A 21,219-nucleotide genomic window follows, 5' to 3' on the forward strand; every position below is an offset into this window, starting at 1 on the left:
TGAATCACAGTGGATTTAATTTGGCTGTTTTGATACTGATCAGTAAATGATTACTAAACTCAAAAATAATTGATTGCATAAATACTCCCTTCAAATCAGTATTTAGTAGATGCACCTTTGGCAAATATAGCCTTGAGTCTGTGTGGATAGGTCAGCTTTGCACATCTGGACACTGCAATGTTTCCCCAATTCTTCTTTACAAAATTGCTCAAGCTCTGTCAGAATACATAGGGATCGTGAGTGAACACCCCTTTTCAAGTCCAACCAAAAATTCTCAGTTGGATTGAGATCTGGACTCTGACTTGGCCACTCCAGGACATTAATTTTGCTGTTTTTAAGCCATTCTTGTGTAGCTTTGGCTTTATGCTTGGCATCATTGTCTTGCTGGAAAACAAGTCTCCCAAGTTGCAGTTCTCTTGCAGACTGCATCAGGTTTTCCTCCAGGATTTCCCTGTGTTTTGTTACATTCTTTTTTTTACCCTCTACCTTCACAAGCCTTCCAGGGCCTACTGCAGTGAAGCATCCCACAATGTGATGCAGCCACCACCATCCTTCACAGTAGGGATGGGGTTTCTGATGATGTGCAGTGTTTGGCTTGCACCAAGCATAGCGTTTAGTTTGACGGCTAAAAAGCTCAATTTTGATTTCATCAGACCATAGAACCTTCTTTCAGCTGACTTTAAAGACTCCCACATGCCTTCTGGCAAACTCTAGCTGAGATGTGGCTTTTGAATAGTGGCTTTCTCTTTGCCACTTCCCCATAAAATTGCGACCGGTGAAGACCCAGGCAACAGTTGTATGCGCAGTCTCCCATCTCGGCCACTGAAGCTTGTAACTTCTCCAGTGTTGTCATTGGTCTTTTAGTAGTCTCCCTCACTAGACCCTCTTTGTATAGTCACTCAGTTTTTGAAGACAGCCTGCTCAAGGCAGATTTGCAGCTTTACATATTCTTTCCATTTCTTGATGATTGACTTAACTTAGATTTACGATCCAAGATGACGGCACGACGCAGCTTGCAGCTGCCACTCCGGAGCTGATTATCTGTTATTTGTGAAGCGGGGTGCCGTGTGCAATCATAATCGGTTGAAAATGGACGTGGGAGCACGGAGGAACATCTGGAAATCTCCAGGAAGACCTTCTTCGTTGCTGCTGCTGCTGTGAGGTCTGGGACTCTGCTGGGAAGAACAGGCCCCCAGTCCTCGGGGTCGCTTTGCCAATGGCCGTTGGTGGGGGCGTCTTAATACGCTCGGCAGAGGATGGTGCTCGGAGAAGCTGTGCCAGAGGGAATGGTTGGAGTTCGATGGACTCGGAGTCCGCTGCGGTCAGGTCGCTTTCACTGTGTGCTGCGTCTGCGAGGCTGGCTTCGACGGAGCTTTCATTGTGTGCTGCGTCTGCGAGGTTGAGTCGGGCGGCACTGTGGAAGTCCATAGCGGGGGTATTCCCTTTTGCTGCCGGCGTGGGATGATGAGTCATTCGGGACCCTGAGGACTTGTGGAAACTGTGTGGTGGTTTCTTTCGAACTTATAGTCTTTTAATATCTTTGGACTATTTTTACTGTGCCCATGGTCTGTTTTTTTAAAATCAATTATGCTATTGTTTGCACTGTTGTAACTATGTGGTTTGTGCAGGTCTTGTAGCTTTAGTTTTTGGTTTTGTTTTGTCTGGTGGATTTAGAGCTCCTTTCTGGGGAACGCGCTGAGATGGTAGTGTGATATTAATACGCACCAGCCTCTCCGGACTCTGAATTGTGGTTGCCAAACGTTATGTGGATTTTCTGGTGTAGTCAGTTTTATCATATGCTTTTGTGATATCATTCTGGAGGAACGTTGTCTCATTTTTTAACTGCATTTGTGTTTTCTAAATGACAATAAACTGAATCTGAATCAGAGCTGTCCAGGCAATATTCAGTGTCTTGGAAATTTTCTTGTATCCATCTTCTGACTGTGCTTCTCAAAAACCTTTACGCAGAGTTTGGAGTGTTCTATTTGTCTTCATGTTGTAGTTTTTGCCAGGATACTGATTCATAAGCAGTTGAACCTTCCAGATACAGGTGTATTTTTACTACATCAATTGAAACACCGTGACTGCACACAGGTCTCCACAAACAATCTCCATTTAACTAATTATGTGACTTCTAAAACCAGTTGACTGCACCAGTGGTGAATAGGTGTGTCATATTTATGCAATCAATTATTTTGTGTTTTATATTTGCAATTGATTAAGATCACTTTGTAGGGATCTGTTTTCACTTTGACACCCAAGAGTCTTTTTCTGTTGATCAGTGTCAAAAAAAGGTGAATTAAATCCACTGATTCAATGTTGTAGAACAATAAAACATGAAAACTTCCAAGGGGGGGGGGGTAAATACTTTTTATTGGCACTGCAAACTAGCTAGCCCATCATACCTGTTATTTCAATTGTGTCTTTCAATACCTTCCCTAACATCAACCTCCTGGTCCGATCCTTCCCTCACTATGGCTCTGGTTCCCAGCCTCCTGCAAAACTAGTTTAAACTCTACAAAGTAGTATCAACCGACCTGCTGGCCAGGATATGACAAGTTGGAAAATGAGATGCTTTTCCTGCAGCTTGTTTGATAATGTGTCTTTTTGATTGCTCACTTCTGTATTACAGATAATTCAGCACATGGTCACTGTTTAATTATCTTAGCATTAAAATAAAAACACTCCTATGACATACATTTAGCCTTGAAAGTAGTTGCACTCGCTGCTTATTTGGAGAATGGAATGTTCAGAGATTGTCAAGGCATATTATATTTATCCTTCATTTGATTTGCAGTCAGTTTGACCCACAAGTGAAATTTAAAATGACATGCTATTTGAGTCTTGGGTATTTGGCCTGCAAAATACTTTAACTATAACAAAAATTGTTTATGCAAAGTTGTGAAGAAAGTAAACGATTTATTGGAGGTTTCAGTGTTCCACAGAAAGTTGAGAGATATTCTAACAGGGATAGGAGGAAACACATAATTGTAGTTGTGATCAGATGCATACTAATTCCTGCGGCATGGTAGCAGTTTGTGCAATCTCTTTGCCGTGCCAGTGATCACTGATCAGGTTCAATTCCTGCCGCTATCTGTAAGGAACTTGTACATTCTCCTGTGACTGTGTGAGTTTCCTCCGAATGCACCAGTTTTCTCTCTCGCATTCCAAAGATGTAAGTATTCGGGTTAGTAAGTTGTAGACACACTCTCTTGGCATGGAAGTGTGACAATGCTTGTGGGCTGCCCCTGGCACAATCCTCACTGATTTGAATTGATGCATATAACTCAATTCACTGTATTTTTCGAAGTACATGTGACGAACAAAACTTATTTAACTTTTCCTTTTAAGCACAATACTTCTGTGTATTGTGTAAAAATGAAAATTTCTGTTGTGTTAGTAAATCTAATATCATAGTGCAGCACTACCAGACTGGTGGTATTTTCAAAGTCCCAGCAGTACCAGGTTGTTGGTTTAAATTTGTTTTAAATTTGAATATGTAATATATTGTTTAAACCACCAGATTTCTACCATCAAGGACTCTGAAAATTATCCTGCCTCAAGAGGAGCAGAGGAGGAACTTGGCCCAAGGCGACATAGTGACAGCCTTGCTAGTTTGTTAGAGGATGAAAAGCTCTTGTCTCTGGCAAGTTTGGAAGAACAGTCTACAGGTATAGTGCATAAAGATGTTACCCTTGCTTTACAGTAATAGTACTGTAGCTGAGCTGTAATATGTGAAATATGCATCATAAATTTTAAAAATGAGGGTTGGTCATTGTGGGTTTGGTAAACATTTCATTGCAGCACAAATTTAAATGTTTCATATTTGAGAAAAATTCAATTTTTAGTATACTTGGGTCTTGAAGATGTCAGATGAGCAGATTTTCCAGACGATTGGATTTTATGGGTATTAATACCCCAACACAGTTTTAGTTTGTGTTGTTTCTTAAGTTTGCACAGTAGTATAATAAACTTTACAGTGAGTCTGGTGAGTTTAAAGAGAATGCAGGAAATAGAACCCAGTGCCAGATACCAAACCACGCACTCTGAACAATCAAATACTAGATTATTGGAGTTTTACTGTTTTCTTTCCCTTTTGACTTTTTTTCTGCTTTTGTTAGTGCAATTTGTTTTTAGTCTGTTATTTTGTGTTTTTTTTTAAAAACAAATTTTGGTTAGTTCATTCTGGATTAATAACTCTGAATATAAGGCTGTTATCTTCACCTTCCTTACACTTTTGCCTTTTGTAAATACAGTGGATTCTGGTTAATTGTGTCTTTGGTTAATCAGGTCAACCACTTATTTGGGTCAGTTCTTAAAGAACAAAAACTAATTGTAAATATTACCAGGTTTCCCTTAATTCATTTGGGGCACTGTGCCACTCAATTGGGGCAGGAGACTATGGTGATCAGATCCTAACTAGTGTCAGTCTCATGCACTTGTGCAGCCGTTAGAAGCTACATCGTACTTAGAGCAAGCAATTTTCAAACAGCATCAGTTGCATGTGTTTGAATTCAAAAAGCAGTAATTTTTGTCAGTGATAGTGTGGTATGAGCAGTAAGACAATTCAGAAATCTTTTGCTCACTGTGGTTTCAAGCATTCAGGCTTGGAGATGCACAAAAAAACGTCGGGAGTGAAAATGAAATGATTTCACTAACTCAGCAAGTTGGGAACGACAAAGAAGTTGAAGGTAATGACGATCATCTTGAATGTTGCAATGGAAATGAAGATCTTGATGATGCAATCACCAAAAGCATTGGATGAAGGCAGTCCTGTATCTGCACTAGGTGTCTGTGCTGATTTTGTTTATTATGTACACCAGACAAATTCCTCTTGTCAATTATGATTACAAACTTAACAGTTTTGAAGTACTGTAGTACTATTGAAAGTGTTCTAATTTGTTCTGTATTTTATTTAAATATGTAATTTGTTAGTCAGTTAAATGGTAGCTTGTCTTTTAATACTTTTTTAACTATTTCCATGAAGCTTTGGCTAATTAGGTCAGCCACTTAATTGCGCCAAAATGTGCTGGTCCTGGTCTGTCCCAATTAACCAGAATCTACCGGAATTCAGTCGTCTTAATTGATTGTGATTGATCTCACAATTATTATTCCAACAGATGATGAACTTGATGCAGATACATTGCAGGATGATAGACTGGAAGCTTATTTCAAGAAGTTTGTACCACCAGGAATGCAGAGGGGTCACACTGAAGGACAAGAGCTTCCTGAAGCCCATTCTGCAGTTCAGGTAATCAATGTTTCAACAAGGGGTCACTGGGGAAAGCTCTGTAGTCAAACATGTACACCACACATCAGTGCCAAATGTTTCATCAAAAATAATAGGGCAAATAAAATTTAATTTGCTGTTAATGTACTCTGAAGTAATGGAACAGCTACCTTATTCTGCATAGCATCATGAGCATTTGTCCCAAAAGGAGTTTTCTTTCCTGATTTGTTTCATTTTACTACTTTCTCTCAGCTTAAAGTTTGAATGATTATGGGCCTAAAATGTCTCTAGGTTATATTATGTACAAACTCCCAGTAGTTTCTATCCTGATTTCACTAATGAAAACATTTTCCTTGGAATTCATTTGTTTATCATATTCTTTTTTAAAAAAAGTCACAAAAGTTAATAGTTATTGCTCATTTTTCTTCTAATTGCTGATTTTGAAATTGCTGGACCTAAATTAGGGGTTGATTTAATTATGACTACCGGTAATAATAGAAATACCTTTACAGAGTTTTGCAGCACAGGGACTTTTACAGACAGGTTCATTCATGCTGAACAAGATCAATATCTAAAGCTAGTCCCATTTCTTGTATTTGGCCTGAATCTTCCACATCTGTACTATCCATTTTCCTGCCTGTCTCCTTTAATATATTGACTGTTTTACAATCAGTATTTATTTGATTAAAATGCTACCTTATTTCCCCACACTGGTAATCCTTGGTAAATGTATTGAGTTCAGGAAGTGGAAAACAATTTATCATTGACTTAAGTATAGCCTTGGACAAGAGCAAGAAGAACCATCCTTCTGTAATTTCTGACTGAAGAAGGATCAGAATCAGGTTTAATATCACTGATAATATGCCGTGAAATTTGTCTAGAGGTAGCAGCACTGTGCAACACATTAAAAAAAAAAGTACTGCAAAAAAATCAAAAATAGGTACTGTTCAAGGGTTGGTTTTGTCCATTCAGAAATCTGATGGCAGAGAAGAAGAGTTCCTAAAATGTTGAGTATGTTTCATAGGCGTCTTTACCTCCTCTCTGATGGTAATATTAAGAGAAAAGCATATCCTGGGTGATAACTTTGCCGTGGATGGGCCCAAGCCTGGCTGCGAAAGGAGGAGGAGGGTTGGGCATGGGGCTAACTATCCCATCTTATTAAAAACCCAGCACCAAAAAAGTGCCAACAGAAACTCCAAAGAACTACTCACTGGGAGAGGAGGGATCTTCGATGGGCTACATCCTGAAAGACTAAAAATTTGGCCACAGGTAGAGGACGAAGGCAAGCTGGGCCTATGCCCCAGTAGGAATAATGGATTAAAGATGATGTTCTGGGGGTGGGGGGTGGTCCTTAATGATGGATGCTGCCTTTTTGAGGCCTCGCCTTTTGAAGATGTCCTTGATGCTGGGGAGACTAGTACCCATACTGTGTTACGTACCCCGTAACTGGGTGTCTTACCAGCAAAGATAGAAGTGTCCGTTGGAGTCTGGTGATGCTATTTTCAACAGTATTTATTTGTAAAAATATACAAAACAATATCAATGCAAATATACAGGTAATATGCGTTAGCAATACTAAACCTGAAAGTGCGGGTATAATAATAATCAATAACAAAACAAGCTCTGTCGTTGTCTAGGGGATAATGAATTGTCAGATGGAAATATAAAGTGCAGTTCGGTTCATGCAGGCTGCGGTAGTTGTTAGTCGATGTGTTGCAATTGTTGGGGAGAGGGAGAGAGAGAGAGAGACGAGAGAAAGAGAGCGCACAAACAGTAACAGCTATGGTCTTTGCCAACCTTCCTTTACGATTTCGATCCGTCGATGTGTCGTTGTTGTGGCCATTCAAGTGTGACCCCTCCGTCCTTTTGCTAGACCGTTCTTCCGTGGTGGACTCGTCACCCAGGCAAGGGTGGACACACACACACAAGCCCCCCACCGGTCTCGCTATAAACACTGAGTTAAAATTTACTGACCCTTCATTCGGTCTCCGCTGTCCCACACTGTCTCGTGGGTTTCTGCTGCTCACTGGCGTTTCTCCTGGTGCGTCTGAGGGGTGTTACCCCAGACCTCACTTTTATCCCCACTCACGGGGTCTCAGGTGTCAATCAGGTTGGGATGATGTAACCCATCAAACCAGCCCACTCTGGTTGTCCCCTGAGGGGTTTCAATGAATAGAACAGTACCAAGTAAACAATCCTTCTCCAAAAGACAATAGCAGTAAATCTCCTCTTTTGTCACTAGGAGACGATCCACCCTGTGTAACTCTTAGCTGTGTCTCTCTCTCATTAACTTTCATGAGCTGTTATCAATAACTACTGCCCTGGCAGATTTCCTTTGTCTCTCTTACTTCCTTGTTAACAGCATCGAAATAGTAGTGATTTGCGATTCTCCAAAAAAGGGGGGGGGCATGGGCGACTCTGCACCCTTCTGCTCATCAGAGTTGTTCATCCTTCGTAACAACTGGAACTGGCTAAGTTTATAACCGTCTGCAGTTTTATCCAATCCTGTGAAATGGCCCCTCAATACCCGACGGTGATACAACTAGTTAGAATACTCTCCATGGTACATCTTTAGAAATTTGCTAGAATTTTTAGTAACATTCTTCAAAATCATAATGAAATATAGTCACTGATATCATCTTTGTAATTGCATCAATATGTTGGGCCCAGGATCTTCAGCAATGTTTGCATCCAGGAACTTAAAACTTCTCATCCTTTGCACTGCTGACCCCTCAATGAAGACTATTCTGTGACTTCCCTTGACCTCTCTCAAAGGTTATGGATGCTTCAGCCTTCCTTTTGGTTTAACTTTTTAAGTGCTCAGTACAAATTGCAACTGATATAGTAAACTGCCAATTATACAACTAGTTGTCAAAACTGTTTTCAATTGATCAGATGGGATAGCTGTTAATACTGTGAGCATCGCCTCTTTATATATAGCATATAATGTAATTTGTTGCATTATTTCTTTCTGGTGCATGAGCTTCAGAACCACTAAGTTTTTTTTGCCATTCAAGTCGCAGAGCACTTCATGGATAAAGGCTTAGTCTTTCTGTATGATTAAAAGATTTAATGTAAATAAACAAATGTTATATAATGGCAGTTTTCTACTGAGCAACAGGTGCTTGAGCTCTTAGGCTCTATGCCTGTTAAACACTCTAGCTTGGTTCTACAGAACAAAAACTATATATAACCCAGTTCTAAGCTGGTTAATGATTCCCTGCCTGTTACAGCTTTTTTATGAGTGCCAATGTATGACAGCTGATTAAGCAACATCCTGGGTTTACCAGGTGTTAAAACATTGGTGATTCAATGCTCAGATGTGTCCTATTCACAAATAATCAAATGTATTTTCTTTTAAAACATTTTCTTTTTGAAGATTTAATATGAAAATGCAAACATTGGAGAAATTTGAACACATAACCAAATTAAGTTTTTTTAAAAATCTAATGCTTTCATCCTTGCAGTCAGTCTTTATTTGAATGGGTTCACTGAGCTTCCAATGACTTCAGCTGAATAATTTCTATTTTAACTGCTGCTAGGTTTCACAGCAAGTCCAGCAACAGCATAGAAAGACTTCTGCATTTGCACCCAGGGAAAGGGATAGTGGTATTTTGGAGCAGGGGTTGCCAATCTTGGGCCCATGGACTCCTTGTTTAATGGTATTGACCTATGGCATAAAAATGGTTGGGAGCCCTTGTTCTAGAGCATGTTACATGGAGGAAGAGGTGGTGTAAGATGTCTTGGAGCAATAAATGTGGATAATTCCCCAGGGCCTGATGAGGTATTGCCAAGCTGCTGAGGGTGCAGATGACTAAGATTCTCAGATTTTTGCATCTTCACTGACAAAGATGAAATACCAGTTGGCAGGAGGGTTGCAAATGTTAGTTCCTTTATTCAAGGACATCAGCAGGGATATGTCAGGTAACTAATAGGCCAGTGAGTCTTGCATTAGCCATAGGAAAGATTGAAATAAAATCTCAAGGTGTGCAGGATTTATTTGGATTTGGAAAGACAGGAATTGATTAAGGATAGTCAGCATTGTTTTATTCATGAGAAATCATCTCTAATTAGATAAAATAGTTTTAAACAGTGTGATTAATAAAATTAAGAGCAATGTGATGAATGTTTCCACTTTCAGTGCTCTTGCACAGATGCACAATGTTGGAGCTTGTGAGATCCAAAACAAGTTGCAGTGGGATCTAGAGATGATACTAGGAGATGAAGAATAGTTGCAGAGGGTTGCTTTTTGTTTGGAAATCTGTAATCACTAGTGCACTGCAAAATTAGGTTCTGGGACCCTTGGTGTTTCTTTTATATATGTTAAGACTTGAACGCAAATGTAGGAGGTAAGTTTGTGATGACATTCATAGTGAGAAAGATCGCCTTGAGCTCCAGCATGATACTAGTCGTAGAGCACTACAGCATAAGCAGGCTATCCAGCCCATTTATTCTTTGCCCAACTGTTATTCTGTCTAGTCCCATTGACCCACAACTGAAAACTACCCCTCCCAACCATGTTGATATACAAACATCTTTTAAGTTTTGCAGTTGAATTAATCAGTTAGAAAAAGAATCTAGTGCTTTCCCAATGTATATGACAAACTCTTTTTGGGCTTCCAGCTGGGTACAGGTATTGATTTTAACCAATGCTTTGATAGCAAACTTTGCCATCTTCATCAGGGATGATGCCTGGGCATGTTTAATCCGGTGGTATTTCATCCCTCCTGATTGGTTATTCCTCATCCAATCAGATACCTGCTGACCCACCTTGTTTACAATCAAAAATGCAATTGTTACTTAGAACAAGACCTTCTTTGTTAGAATTCTTTTCCTCTAGTTTTATTTCAATGGCCCCAAAAGCCATTGGCACAGCACAGTAGTTTTGTGTCGTTGAAGTCAATCCTAAGGCCATTGCAAATACAGTGTTCTGCTACTGCCGATTCCTCTGGGTAACCCAAATGAATACACCACCTGTGCTCCTTGATGCCATTTTCTACTGTGTGTCCTGTCTGGCCGATTATACACTGCTCTACATTCACAAGGAATCCTGTATGTGCCATCTGCTCTGAATCCCTGGTCATCTTTGAGCTTCCGTATGGGTTTGTGAATAATATTAATCTGGTATTTCTTCAGGATCCTTGCGATCCTTCCAGAAACCATGTAAATATAGGGAAGACAGATGGTAGCAATGGGCTCATCGTTGTTAGGTTTACTGGCTTTTCCGTTGTTGTTTTAAGGGTCAATTGATTTGCTTAACCTTGTAGCTATTCTGTAGGAACATCATGTGTAATAATCTTATTTCCTCATGGAGACTCTCCGGGCCTGAAATAGTTTTACAAGGTTAATCAATGTAGAAAGGACCGCTCTACATTGGGAGGTGTGATGTTAGTTGTTGAGGTATAAGTCCATGTGATTGGGTTTCCGATTGACACTATGTCCAAGGCTATCATTTGGTTTTCATTGTATTAGAACGTCCAGGAATGGGAAGCAACCATTCTTTTCTATCTCCGTCGCAAATTTAATGTTTAGATGTATGCTGTTCAGATGGTTGTAGAACTGTTCATGCCTGGAGTCCATGAAGCCACACTAAGCCACACATGAAGTCATTGATGTATCTGAAGAAGCATTTGCAGTGTAAGGGCGATTAACTCTGAGCCCTCTCCTCAAAGTCCTTCATGTAGAAATTAGCAATAGCTGGCAACAAGGGCAATCCCATGGCAACTTTGTCCATTTGTTCATAGTGGTTCCTCTTATAGAGGAAGTATGTGTGAGTAACTGGAATCTGATTTGGAAACAAGGTGGGACAGTGGAAACCTGATTGGATGAGGACTAATCAATCAGGAAGGATGGATAATGGGGGATAAATACCACTGAACTAGACGTGCCCAGGCATCATCCCTGATGAAGTTGGTAGAGTTTACCAACAAAACATTGGTTAAAATCGATATCTGTACCCAGCTGAAAGCCTAAGAAGAGTTTATAATCAGTTAGAAAGTTGGACAGACTAATGGCAGAGGAAAATTTAATGCTGACATGTTCCAAGTGATGCAGGTGTTAGACCTGTACTGTACAGGATCTTAGAAAGTGTTGATAAACAGAGGTACCTTGGCATACAAGTACATAGCTGCCTGAAAGCAGCAGCACAGTAGATGGGGAAAATGCAGAATGCAAACTGGATGTTTGCCTTCATCACCCGTGGCATAGAATGTAAGCACATGGATGCCATATTACAATTTTTAAGCCGTGTTTAGGCCATTCCTGATAATGTTGTGCTGGTTGCCACTGTATGGGGAAGATATGAAGAATATCCACAGGATGTTACCTGAATTGGGATTTCAATTATAAAGAGAGATTTGGATGGGCTTAAATTGTTTTTTGTGGAGCAGAGGAGCGACTTGATAAAGTATACAAAATTGAAGGAGATAGATGGGTTGATAGAATCTTTTTCCAATGGGGGGAGGTGGGGAGGTTAAATGTAGCATAGATATATGGTGAGAGTACAGTTGGCCCTCCTTATCCATGAGTTCTGCATGCGCAAATTCAACCAACCGCGAATTGAGAAAACCTGGAAGTACTCTTCCAGCACTTGTTGTTCAAGTGTGTACGGACTTTTTCTTCTTGTCATTATTCCCTAAACAATGCAGTATAACAACTATTTTACATAGCATTTACATTGTATTAGGTATTGTAAGTAATCTAGAGATGATTTAAAGTATACGGAAGGATCTGCGTGGGTTATTGTAGATCAGGATTGAAAAAAATCGGAAGTTCTCTTATTAAGTAAGTCGGAACAGGTACACCTGGCATTATTTAGCGTCAGTTAGTCAAACATTTGTCTTAGTATATAGTATATATTTTACCTTTCTATGCATATAAAACACTTAAAGAACGTATGTTTCAGTGCCAGGCTTGGGAACAGAAGTTCCTGAGCTTGATCCAGTGACAGACCGCTCCCGAGTGCGCTCTCTATCTGTGCCGGATTGATGTGGAGGATCAAAACCCCAAAACCCAATAATTAAACCACTGCGTTGCTTAGTAATAATTGTAGCGTTTTTTTGGTATCCACGAGGGGTCCCAGAACCAATCCCTTGCTGATAAGGAGGGCCACCTGTAGATGTTTAGACCAGGTCTAAGAAAGTGGTTGAAGCCTGTACTGCATTACCTGAGGAGGTGGTGGATGCAGGTGCTGTCAACATGTAAAAGGCATCTCGAGAAGCATTTGAATTTCCAAGGCATAGAAAGCTATGGACTGTGAAAGTAATTGGGACAAGTCTAACTAAGTACAATGGTTGGCATGGACATGGTGAATTGAAGGGCCTGTAATACCTAATGACACCCGAGTACTCCGTCCTTGTGGTTCAAGGTTAATTCAGACAGCCGTAGGTAACTGCAAATAGGCTCTGATGTTTTGATTTGGCATTTCTACTGACATGTACTAGTCGATACATAACTGTGTTTTCTCTGACAATTTTGCTGTTTCATTCCTTATTTTCAAAGCACTCCAGATAAATTTACCCTGTCTTCTAAACTTAAAAGTGTGGAATGTATTGTTTGCTATTCATTTAATCTAGCCCTGCACTGCAAACAGATGTGTCTGAGGACATTTGTGATTATCTATTGCACAAAAGATGTTGGACTAAGAATTTTCCCTTTGTCTTTGCTGTTTTAGATTGAACATGAATTGGATTCCTATTTGAGAAAATTAGACCAAGATCCTTTGCAGCCGTTAGATTGTGATGAGGTAGGGAATACTACAATTCAATAGAAGTTCAATTCTTTTTGCAAGCTATTGCTGATTTTTTTTAAATTTGTAAGAACTTACTAAACTGCTAAACTAAGGCTATAACATTTTGAAAGAAAAGTAATTTAACTCTCACCAGTACAAATAGTGACAGACATGCATGTCAAAATTGTATATTTCCCCATACAATCATAAGTAATTCAACAAATGAGCATATACTCAATAAATATCTAATTCTATTATTTTCACTGTAATGGTTAGATCTGTACTTGCTGCCTGAAGAACTCTTAAGTTTGTTGCCAATGTCAAACCTGCTTGTTGGTGTATGGTAAACTGGCAATCCATTTAAAACCATGTAGGTGGTGGTTCTCATGCCTATTATCTTTGATTTGAACCCATCCAGGTAGGCTAAAAACGAGTCAAGGCTCAGAGCAAAACATCTGGGAACTCATTAATTTTATTAAAGCTAATGAGCATTGATAATACAAATTACTGCAAATAACATAATGTAAAGTATTTTAAATATTAAATAGTCGTGAACTTGGATAATTTTCTCCCAGGTCAATTTTTAGTTCCAATTTGGGTTCTTGATGTCAAGTTCAATAATTTGCTTTTTGCCTCAGAATTTGTCATTTCAGCAATTTGATTATCCATATGTAATGTTATATCTGTTTTCCCATGTCCACAGACACTGCCTGATATGCTTGGGATTTTTAATACTCACTGGCTCTGCATTTCACAGCTTTAGCATAGCTTTTTATTTATTTTAGTCCCCTATTACTCTGATCGACAAACCAGATAGCTCTTAAACACTTCAGAATCACCCAGATAACTCTGGCTTCATCCAATCAAAATGTTGTTGTCCACAACCCTCTCTGCAACTGAAAATAACTTGTCTTTTCACTTTCCCAGTTTTACCATCAGAAATACTAACTTTCTTTCTGTAAATCCACATTTTCTAGCTTTATTTCTGATTTCCAGTTTCTGAAGTTTTCTGATTTACTATTTTATATATTGTTTTAGTATAATTCTGGCATTAGGAGTTTTTAAAATATTTGGTCATTTTAAAGGATTATTTGGCCATGTTACAGGATAACTTTCAGATCCCACTTGTTCGACAAGCAGCAACTGGAATGGATTCTGCACCATCAAGTGGTGAGGATACGGACGATGAGCTGGAGACTAATCAGCAACGCAGTACTTTGCCAAGCCAGTCAATGTCCTGTGCAGCAAGGGAGTTGGTATAGATTTCCTTAGGTTTTTTTTTAGTGTTGGAGGGGTGGGGGTAGACGTATCATTCAATATATATGATATAACTATATAGCCACAACAATTTAGGAATTGATTTATTGTTACCTCATTTTATGCGAGAACATAATAAATAGCAGCTGTACAGTAGTCAGCCCCTCATACCTACACTGCATTTTTCAGACCACAGTTGACCTACTTGAGTGCCACTTGCTGATGATGCACTAACTCCATGCAGCTTGATTCTCTGAATGTAATCCAGTCTGAATACTGAATTTCTAAGAACTCTTTTAGAAGATTGAAAAGATTCTTTCACTCCTCTGTACAGAGGCTGTGTCACCTGATTTCAGACGTCATACCCAAGGGAAAAATCAACTTCACAGCTATCCTTTCAAACCTGTGATTATTTTGTAAACAGTAGATTCTGGTTAATTGGGACACATCAGGTCCAGTCCATTTTGGCCCAATTAAGCAACTGTCCAATTAGCTGAAATTTCATGGAAATAGTTTAAAAGTATTTTTAAAAAAAGACAAACTACCAATTAACAGAGTAACAGATTATGTATTTAAATGAAATACAGAACAAATTAAAAAAACACTCAACACCACTACAGTGCTATAAACTGTATTAGTTTTTAATCATTATTGACAGAGGAATTGATCCAATATACGCTGCCATGTTCTTTTGGTTGATTGTAAATAAAATTAGTGCAGACACCTAGTGCAGATAATTGGCTACCTTCATACAATGTTATCAATGATTGTATCCTCTAGATCTTCACTTTCATTGTAACCTTGAAGGTGATTGTAGAAACCTCAAATTCTTTGTAGTTTTTAACTTGTTGAAGTATTGAAATTGTTTGATTTTCACTCCTGGCCATCTCTGGCATCATCAAGCCTGAATACTTGAAACCGCAGTGAGGAAAATAGTTCTGAACTGTCTTATTGTTTATTTCTGCCAGCTGTTAGTGACAAAAACATCATTGCTTTTTGAACATAAATACGCGCAACTACGCTATTTAAAAACTTCACTCTAAGCAGGGTGTAGTGTCTAACAGCCACCTAAGTGCAAGCATCTGACTCTAGTTAGAATTTGTTTGGTAACAGGCTCCTGTTCCAGTTAAGTGACTTCATGTCCCAAATAATTGAATGGAATAGTTGCTATTTACTTGGTTAGATTTTGTTCTTTAGGAGTTGTCCAAAATAAGTGGCTGCTCTGATTGAGTGATGGCCCAATTAACCGGAATTCAATATTTTAATGAGATCTTCTTTCAATTAAAACTAGATATGACTGTAAACTGTTTAAATTATCATGGTAAACTCAGCAACTCATGAATCTGAACTTGCACTGCGTACTTTCCATTTCAACTCTCTGCTTTTTGGAAGGGTGATCAAATGTATTTGCTTTTCTAGATACAGCATTGCCAGGCCCTTTGTAGCTGTTTATTCTTGCACACAATATTCTCTTAGTCAGAGGTGATCCATCTCACATGGAACAATTTCCCTTGAAAATGATTGGGGTAAAAGTACAGTTGATACTGTCATCCTGCTTTAGACAACTGATATTAAGAAAGGAAAGATTAATTTCATGACATATGAGCATAGTAATGTTCTTGGTTGGTTTCCTTATACATGCATCGCTATCCTGGTTAGTGATAAAGTGAGGTGGATATAAATTCACACAGAAGATGTCACACAGAAGTGACCAGAAGCCTAAGTGTTTGTTGTGTCTGTGAACTGAGTCACCTAAGAGACACTGAAACTGGTTAATACAAACGGCCTTTATTCATCACGACATGCAGGCATTCCCCTGGAGACCCAGTACAGCCCGTCAAATTCTCAAGAACAAATTTGTTCTTAAGCTTTTATACACTAAGAACAAATTCAATACTGTCAATGATAATATTTACTTCAATATTTTGAATCTGGCAATGACAGTGCTTCCAATGACTTGTGTATCTACAATGGGGAAACAGTTCTGAATGTTCATACACCTTTAATGAGACAAACTAATCCTTGAGTATGATTTAAATGTTTCTGAGGACAGAGAACCCAGAACACCCAAAGTTATTGTTGTGTTGATTCTTTGAGGGTACGGATACCCCAATTAGTGGAAAAAGCATATGCTTGTGACTGTTAGCTGTGTTAAGTGACAACATCTGTCCGGTCTACAAACTTCCTTGAACTTGGTAACAATGTTGCAAAATAATTAGGCCACTGTTGCCTAGTTTGATGTAGGCTATTTAATATGCTTTTTTTTGTCCTGCATTTGGCTGATGCATTTGAAAACTTCATGGTTTTCAAATGCTGCAAGGCTGTGTGCTTAGCCCCTGCTCTATTTGCTTTATACCATAAGACCATAAGACTAAATATCGGTCCAGTGCCATATTTAAGTTTGCTGACGACACCACTGTTGTTGCCCAAATTAAAGGTGGTGATGAATTAGCATATGGGAGGGAAATTGAAAATTTGGTCGAATGGTGGCACAACAATCTCTCACTCAATGTCAGAGAGCTGATTATTGACCACAGGAGAAAGAAATGGGAAGTCCACGAGCCAGTTCTCGTTAGGGTATTAGAGGTGGAGAGGGTCAGTAACTTTAAATTCCTTGATGTTTTTATTTCGGAGGATCTGCCCTGTGATCAGCATGTAAGTGCCATTACAAAGAAGGCATGGCAGTGCTTCTATTTTTTTTTAAGAAGTTTACGCAGATTTGGCATATCATCTAAAATCCTGAAAGCTTCTGTGGAGGCACAATGGCGAGTATACTGATTGGTTGCATCATGGCCTGGGATGGAAACACAAATGCCCAAGAATGGAAAAGCCTACAAAACATAGTGGCTACAGCCCAGTCCATCACAGGAAGCACATTGAGGACATCTACAAGGATTGCTGCCACAAGAAAGCAGCGTCTATCATCAAGGAGCATCACCATCCAGATCATGGTCTCTTATTGTTGTCATCACAGAAGTATGGGATCCTTGGGTCCCACACCAACAGGTTCAGGAATAATTATTACCTTTTCAACCATCAGGCTCCTGAGCCAGTGTAGATAACTTCACTCATCACTGAATTGATTCTACTTTGAAGACTCACTTTCAAGGATTCTGCAATTCATTTTCTCCGAATTATTTATTTATTTATTATTTTTTATTTGTCTTCATATTCACACAGTTTGTCTTTTGCAAATTTTTTTTTTACTGATTCTGTTACATTCCTTCCATGAATGCCTGCAAGAAAATGAATCTCAGGGTAGTATGTGATGACGAAAACCTACTTTTGATAATTTTACTTTGAACTTTTCTGTGGGCCAGTAGCCTATGTTCTGTAGGCAGTGTGGTTTGTTTACAAAGCTGTCTTTTCAACTTCAAATAGTTTACTGCTTGCAATTTACATTTGAACTGAAGACTTGTTCTTGTTTGAGTTAATGCTTGTTATAGTTCACATCATTCTATAATTCCTGAATCTCCAACATTGCTCATTAGAAAAGTCTAGGAATATTGAAAATATAACTTGTGAACCTGCTGTGAATGAATTTCCGTTTCAGCCAGGAGAGAGCAATCAACCCATCTTCCGGCCAGGTTTGGAAGGCGGTAGTTCTGATGAGTCCATTGGACCACTTGATGAGCTAAGTGAGGTTGGATTTGAATTCAGAAGATCAGTAGAGGGTCGGGTCATAAACTCACCAATTGTAGGTAAGCACAAAATTAAATATTACAGCAAACAATGTTCTTTAAATTTAATTTTGATAGAATAATTGGGTATAGCTAAAATTGAAAGATTATTCTGAATTTGTTTATCCAACTTTTTAAAAAATAAATATTATCAAAATGATTTCTGATTTTTCATATGTCTCTATTTTGAGATTTCTATTAAAAACTTGACATATGATCAACACTACAGTCTTGGAGTTGGCTTATTTAATTAAGTCAATTATATTTGAAAACCTGAGATTGCAGATAATTAAAGAAAAATTTCAATTTCCATTTGAACTGGGGAGCATGCTTTAATTTGTAGCACTTCGGGCATTCAAGATAACATGACATTTGTCTGTCTTGTTTAATGGAAAGCATGATTCAATACTGTTTTGGGTTCAAGGTGTGTTGCCTTGGTATCTCTTACAATTTGTTCTCACTGCACTTGGGTTTCACAGCTTGAATGGATGAAATGGAGATTGTTACACTTCCTTGACTGTGATTGATCTGATTTACTACCAAGAATAATACAGGTTGTTTTTATTTGCTCAACACATTTTGAAAACCACTCTTCAAAGATTCATGTCCTATTTGCCTCCCTGTTAGAGACCGTGGTCAGAATTTATTTTGCTGCTATTCACTCTTGTATTTAAATGCATCTTGATTAAAGTGAATTCTATTGGCTGCCTTCTCCAATACCATGACCTAAATAAGTTGACTGCCATCTATATTGTGGATGAATCTCTCTTGAGCGTGACTACTTACCCATTGTATTTTTTCCTTCAGCTTGCCACCTTATCTTCAAGTGTTAAAAGTAATTTCCCTTTATCTGTGATAGTTACTACATTGGATTTTAGTAATGGGTGAAAGCAATGATAGATGTAGTTAAGCTAATTTTAAAGTATGAACTTGTGATTATACATTAAGAATGTGAGCTGATGTTTTAGGTGATGGAGGAGATGGTAGCAGTGGGAATGAAGAAGATGGAAATGGTGTGTCAGCTCGACAATCTGCAGCCTCCAATCGTTGGGAAAGTGAAATAGTCGACAGGAATATAGCTGGAGAAGAAGATGACAATATGATAAATGTATCTTCTAATAAAGTGATATTTAATAATTTCCAAGACCTTCGAATAGTGGATAGGAATATAACTGGGCAAGATCAAACATTTAATGCACTCCGTTTGCAAGCAAAGAGAGAATGTATCCCTGGCCAAAATGAGGTAAGAAAATAAGGTTAATATTGTAAGTCCCTTACTTGCAAAGCTTTATGCTGCATCTGATGAGTTGAATTATGCTGATCAGTTGGTTTGGAATCATCACAGTTTGTTGAACCATACCTTCCTGCATCTTTTAACTTTTATGCCCAAGTTTAAGTTAAATAGGCAATGGAAATCATGGCAGTTTTCCTGGAGTAGCAGTCAGCTTCTCCAATAGTAGTCGTGCAGAATAGTGAGAAATTTAATTAAGCAACTGCAAAGGCACCATACTGAGGGAAGAGCGTGCATTTTTTTTTTTCAGACTGTGAATATCCTCATGGCATTATGTGATATTTTATGGTTATGTTTTTGGTTACACAATTCTTGAGCTGCAGTTTTCAGTTTATCACTGATAATTAAAACATTCACAGAAAGTTATCCAAATGTGCTCTAAATCTTTTTTCCTCCTGCACCTAATAAAGTGGCCACTGAGTGTACGTTTGTTGCTTCTGCTGCTGCAGCCCACCCTTTTCAAGGTTTGATGTGTTGTGTGTTCAGAGATGCACTTACGCACACCACTGTTGTAATGCATGTTACCATCCTGTCAGCTTGAACCAGTCAGGCCATTCTCCTCTGACCTCTCATTAACAACAAGATGTTTTCACCCACAGAACTGCCACTCACTGAGTGTGTTTTCTTTTTCTCACTATTCTCTGGAGACTTGTATGTGAAAATCTCAGAAGACCAGCAGTTTCTGAGATACTCAAATCACCCTGTTTGGCACCAATAATCATTCCGCAGTCAAAATCACTTGGATCACATTCCTTCCTCATTCTGATGTTTGGTTTGAACAACCACTGAACCTCTTGACCGTGTCTACATTGTTTTATGCATTGAGCTACTGTCACATGATTGGCTGATTAGATATTTGCATGAATAAGCAGTTGTACCTATTAAATTGATTGTATGTCATGTTCTTTTTTAAGCTTACTTACGTTTATTTTACTGCTCACTTCTCTTCTTGAAGCTGCCTTCAAGATTCTGCATTGCGAGAAGTATTTGTGTGTGTGTGTGTGTATATAAATGTACAGGTGGCCCCAGTTTTTCAAACGTTCGCTTTACGACAGCTCACTGTTAGGAAAGATCTACATTAGTATCTGTTAACCAAAGAGGATTTTCGTTTTTATGAAAGAAAGACGCCCGCTTTATACGTGTGTTTACCCCGAGGAAGACTACCATGACCGTGAAGCCTTGTGCGGGCAGTTGTGTGCGCATGCGTGTACGTGTGTAGGCGTGTGCATGCGCATGCATGTACATGCCAATTTTTGTTTTATCCAAATTGATTTTGGCTGTCTGTTTTCCCAATTCTGATAAGTGAAACTACACCGTACATACAATATTTCTACTTTATATAGGCTGCATATTTATCATATCATTCCTGCTTTTACTATATGTTCATGTTATTTTAGGTTTTGTGTTATTTGGTAGGTTATTTTTTGGGTCTGGGAACGCTTAAAATTTTTTCCCATATAAATTAATGGCAATTGCTTCTTCGCTTTACAACATTTCAGCTAACAAATGGTTTCATGGGATGCTCTACCTTCGGATAACGGGGGAAACCTGTATGTATATTTATAAATTTTGGAAGATTTTTGTTTCCAGCCTCTGATTTGCAAATCACAAATTCCCTATTAGAAGTCCTCAATTTGTCAGACAATGTAACACCATTACACCATTGAAGTGATCCAAAAGATCAACTGCATTTTCTCTGCAGTGACTTGGATATTTTCTTGTATCCATCTCCTGACTATGCTTCTCAATAACCTTGACACAGAGTTTGTTGTGTTCTTTTGTCCTCATGGTACAGTTCTTGCTAGGACACTGATTTACCAGCATTTGGACTTTCCAGATAGAGGTGTACTTTTACTACAATCAATTGAACCACCATGACTGTGCACAGGTCTTCAAAAACAGATCTCCTTTTAACTAATTATGTGACTTCTAAAACCAATTAACTGCACCAGTGATGATTTGGTGTGTTGTATTAAGGAGGGTGAATACTTCTGCAATGAATTATATTGTGTTTTTATGTTTGCAGTTAATT

General features: G+C 38.7%; 1 protein-coding gene across 4 annotated transcripts in view; it reads left to right on the forward strand.

The window, feature by feature from the left end:
* The window catches only part of cep192 (centrosomal protein 192), a 200,383-nt gene that overhangs the window by 42,074 nt on the left and 137,090 nt on the right, over positions 1-21,219 (forward strand). For 2 of the 4 annotated variants that reach the window (XM_073046717.1, XM_073046708.1), the window contains exons 6-11: positions 3,524-3,671; positions 5,121-5,251; positions 12,903-12,974; positions 14,066-14,215; positions 17,770-17,917; positions 18,865-19,139. In XM_073046717.1, the coding sequence (XP_072902818.1) occupies positions 3,524-3,671; positions 5,121-5,251; positions 12,903-12,974; positions 14,066-14,215; positions 17,770-17,917; positions 18,865-19,139 (924 nt within the window). Of the gene's footprint in view, positions 1-3,523; positions 3,672-5,120; positions 5,252-12,902; positions 12,975-14,065; positions 14,216-17,769; positions 17,918-18,864; positions 19,140-21,219 lie in introns of those variants that run through there. The other 2 variants (XM_073046697.1, XM_073046726.1) reach the window with 2 other exon arrangements.

This window comes from Hemitrygon akajei, chromosome 1, assembly GCF_048418815.1.
Source record: "Hemitrygon akajei chromosome 1, sHemAka1.3, whole genome shotgun sequence".
Lineage (NCBI taxonomy): Eukaryota > Metazoa > Chordata > Chondrichthyes > Myliobatiformes > Dasyatidae > Hemitrygon > Hemitrygon akajei.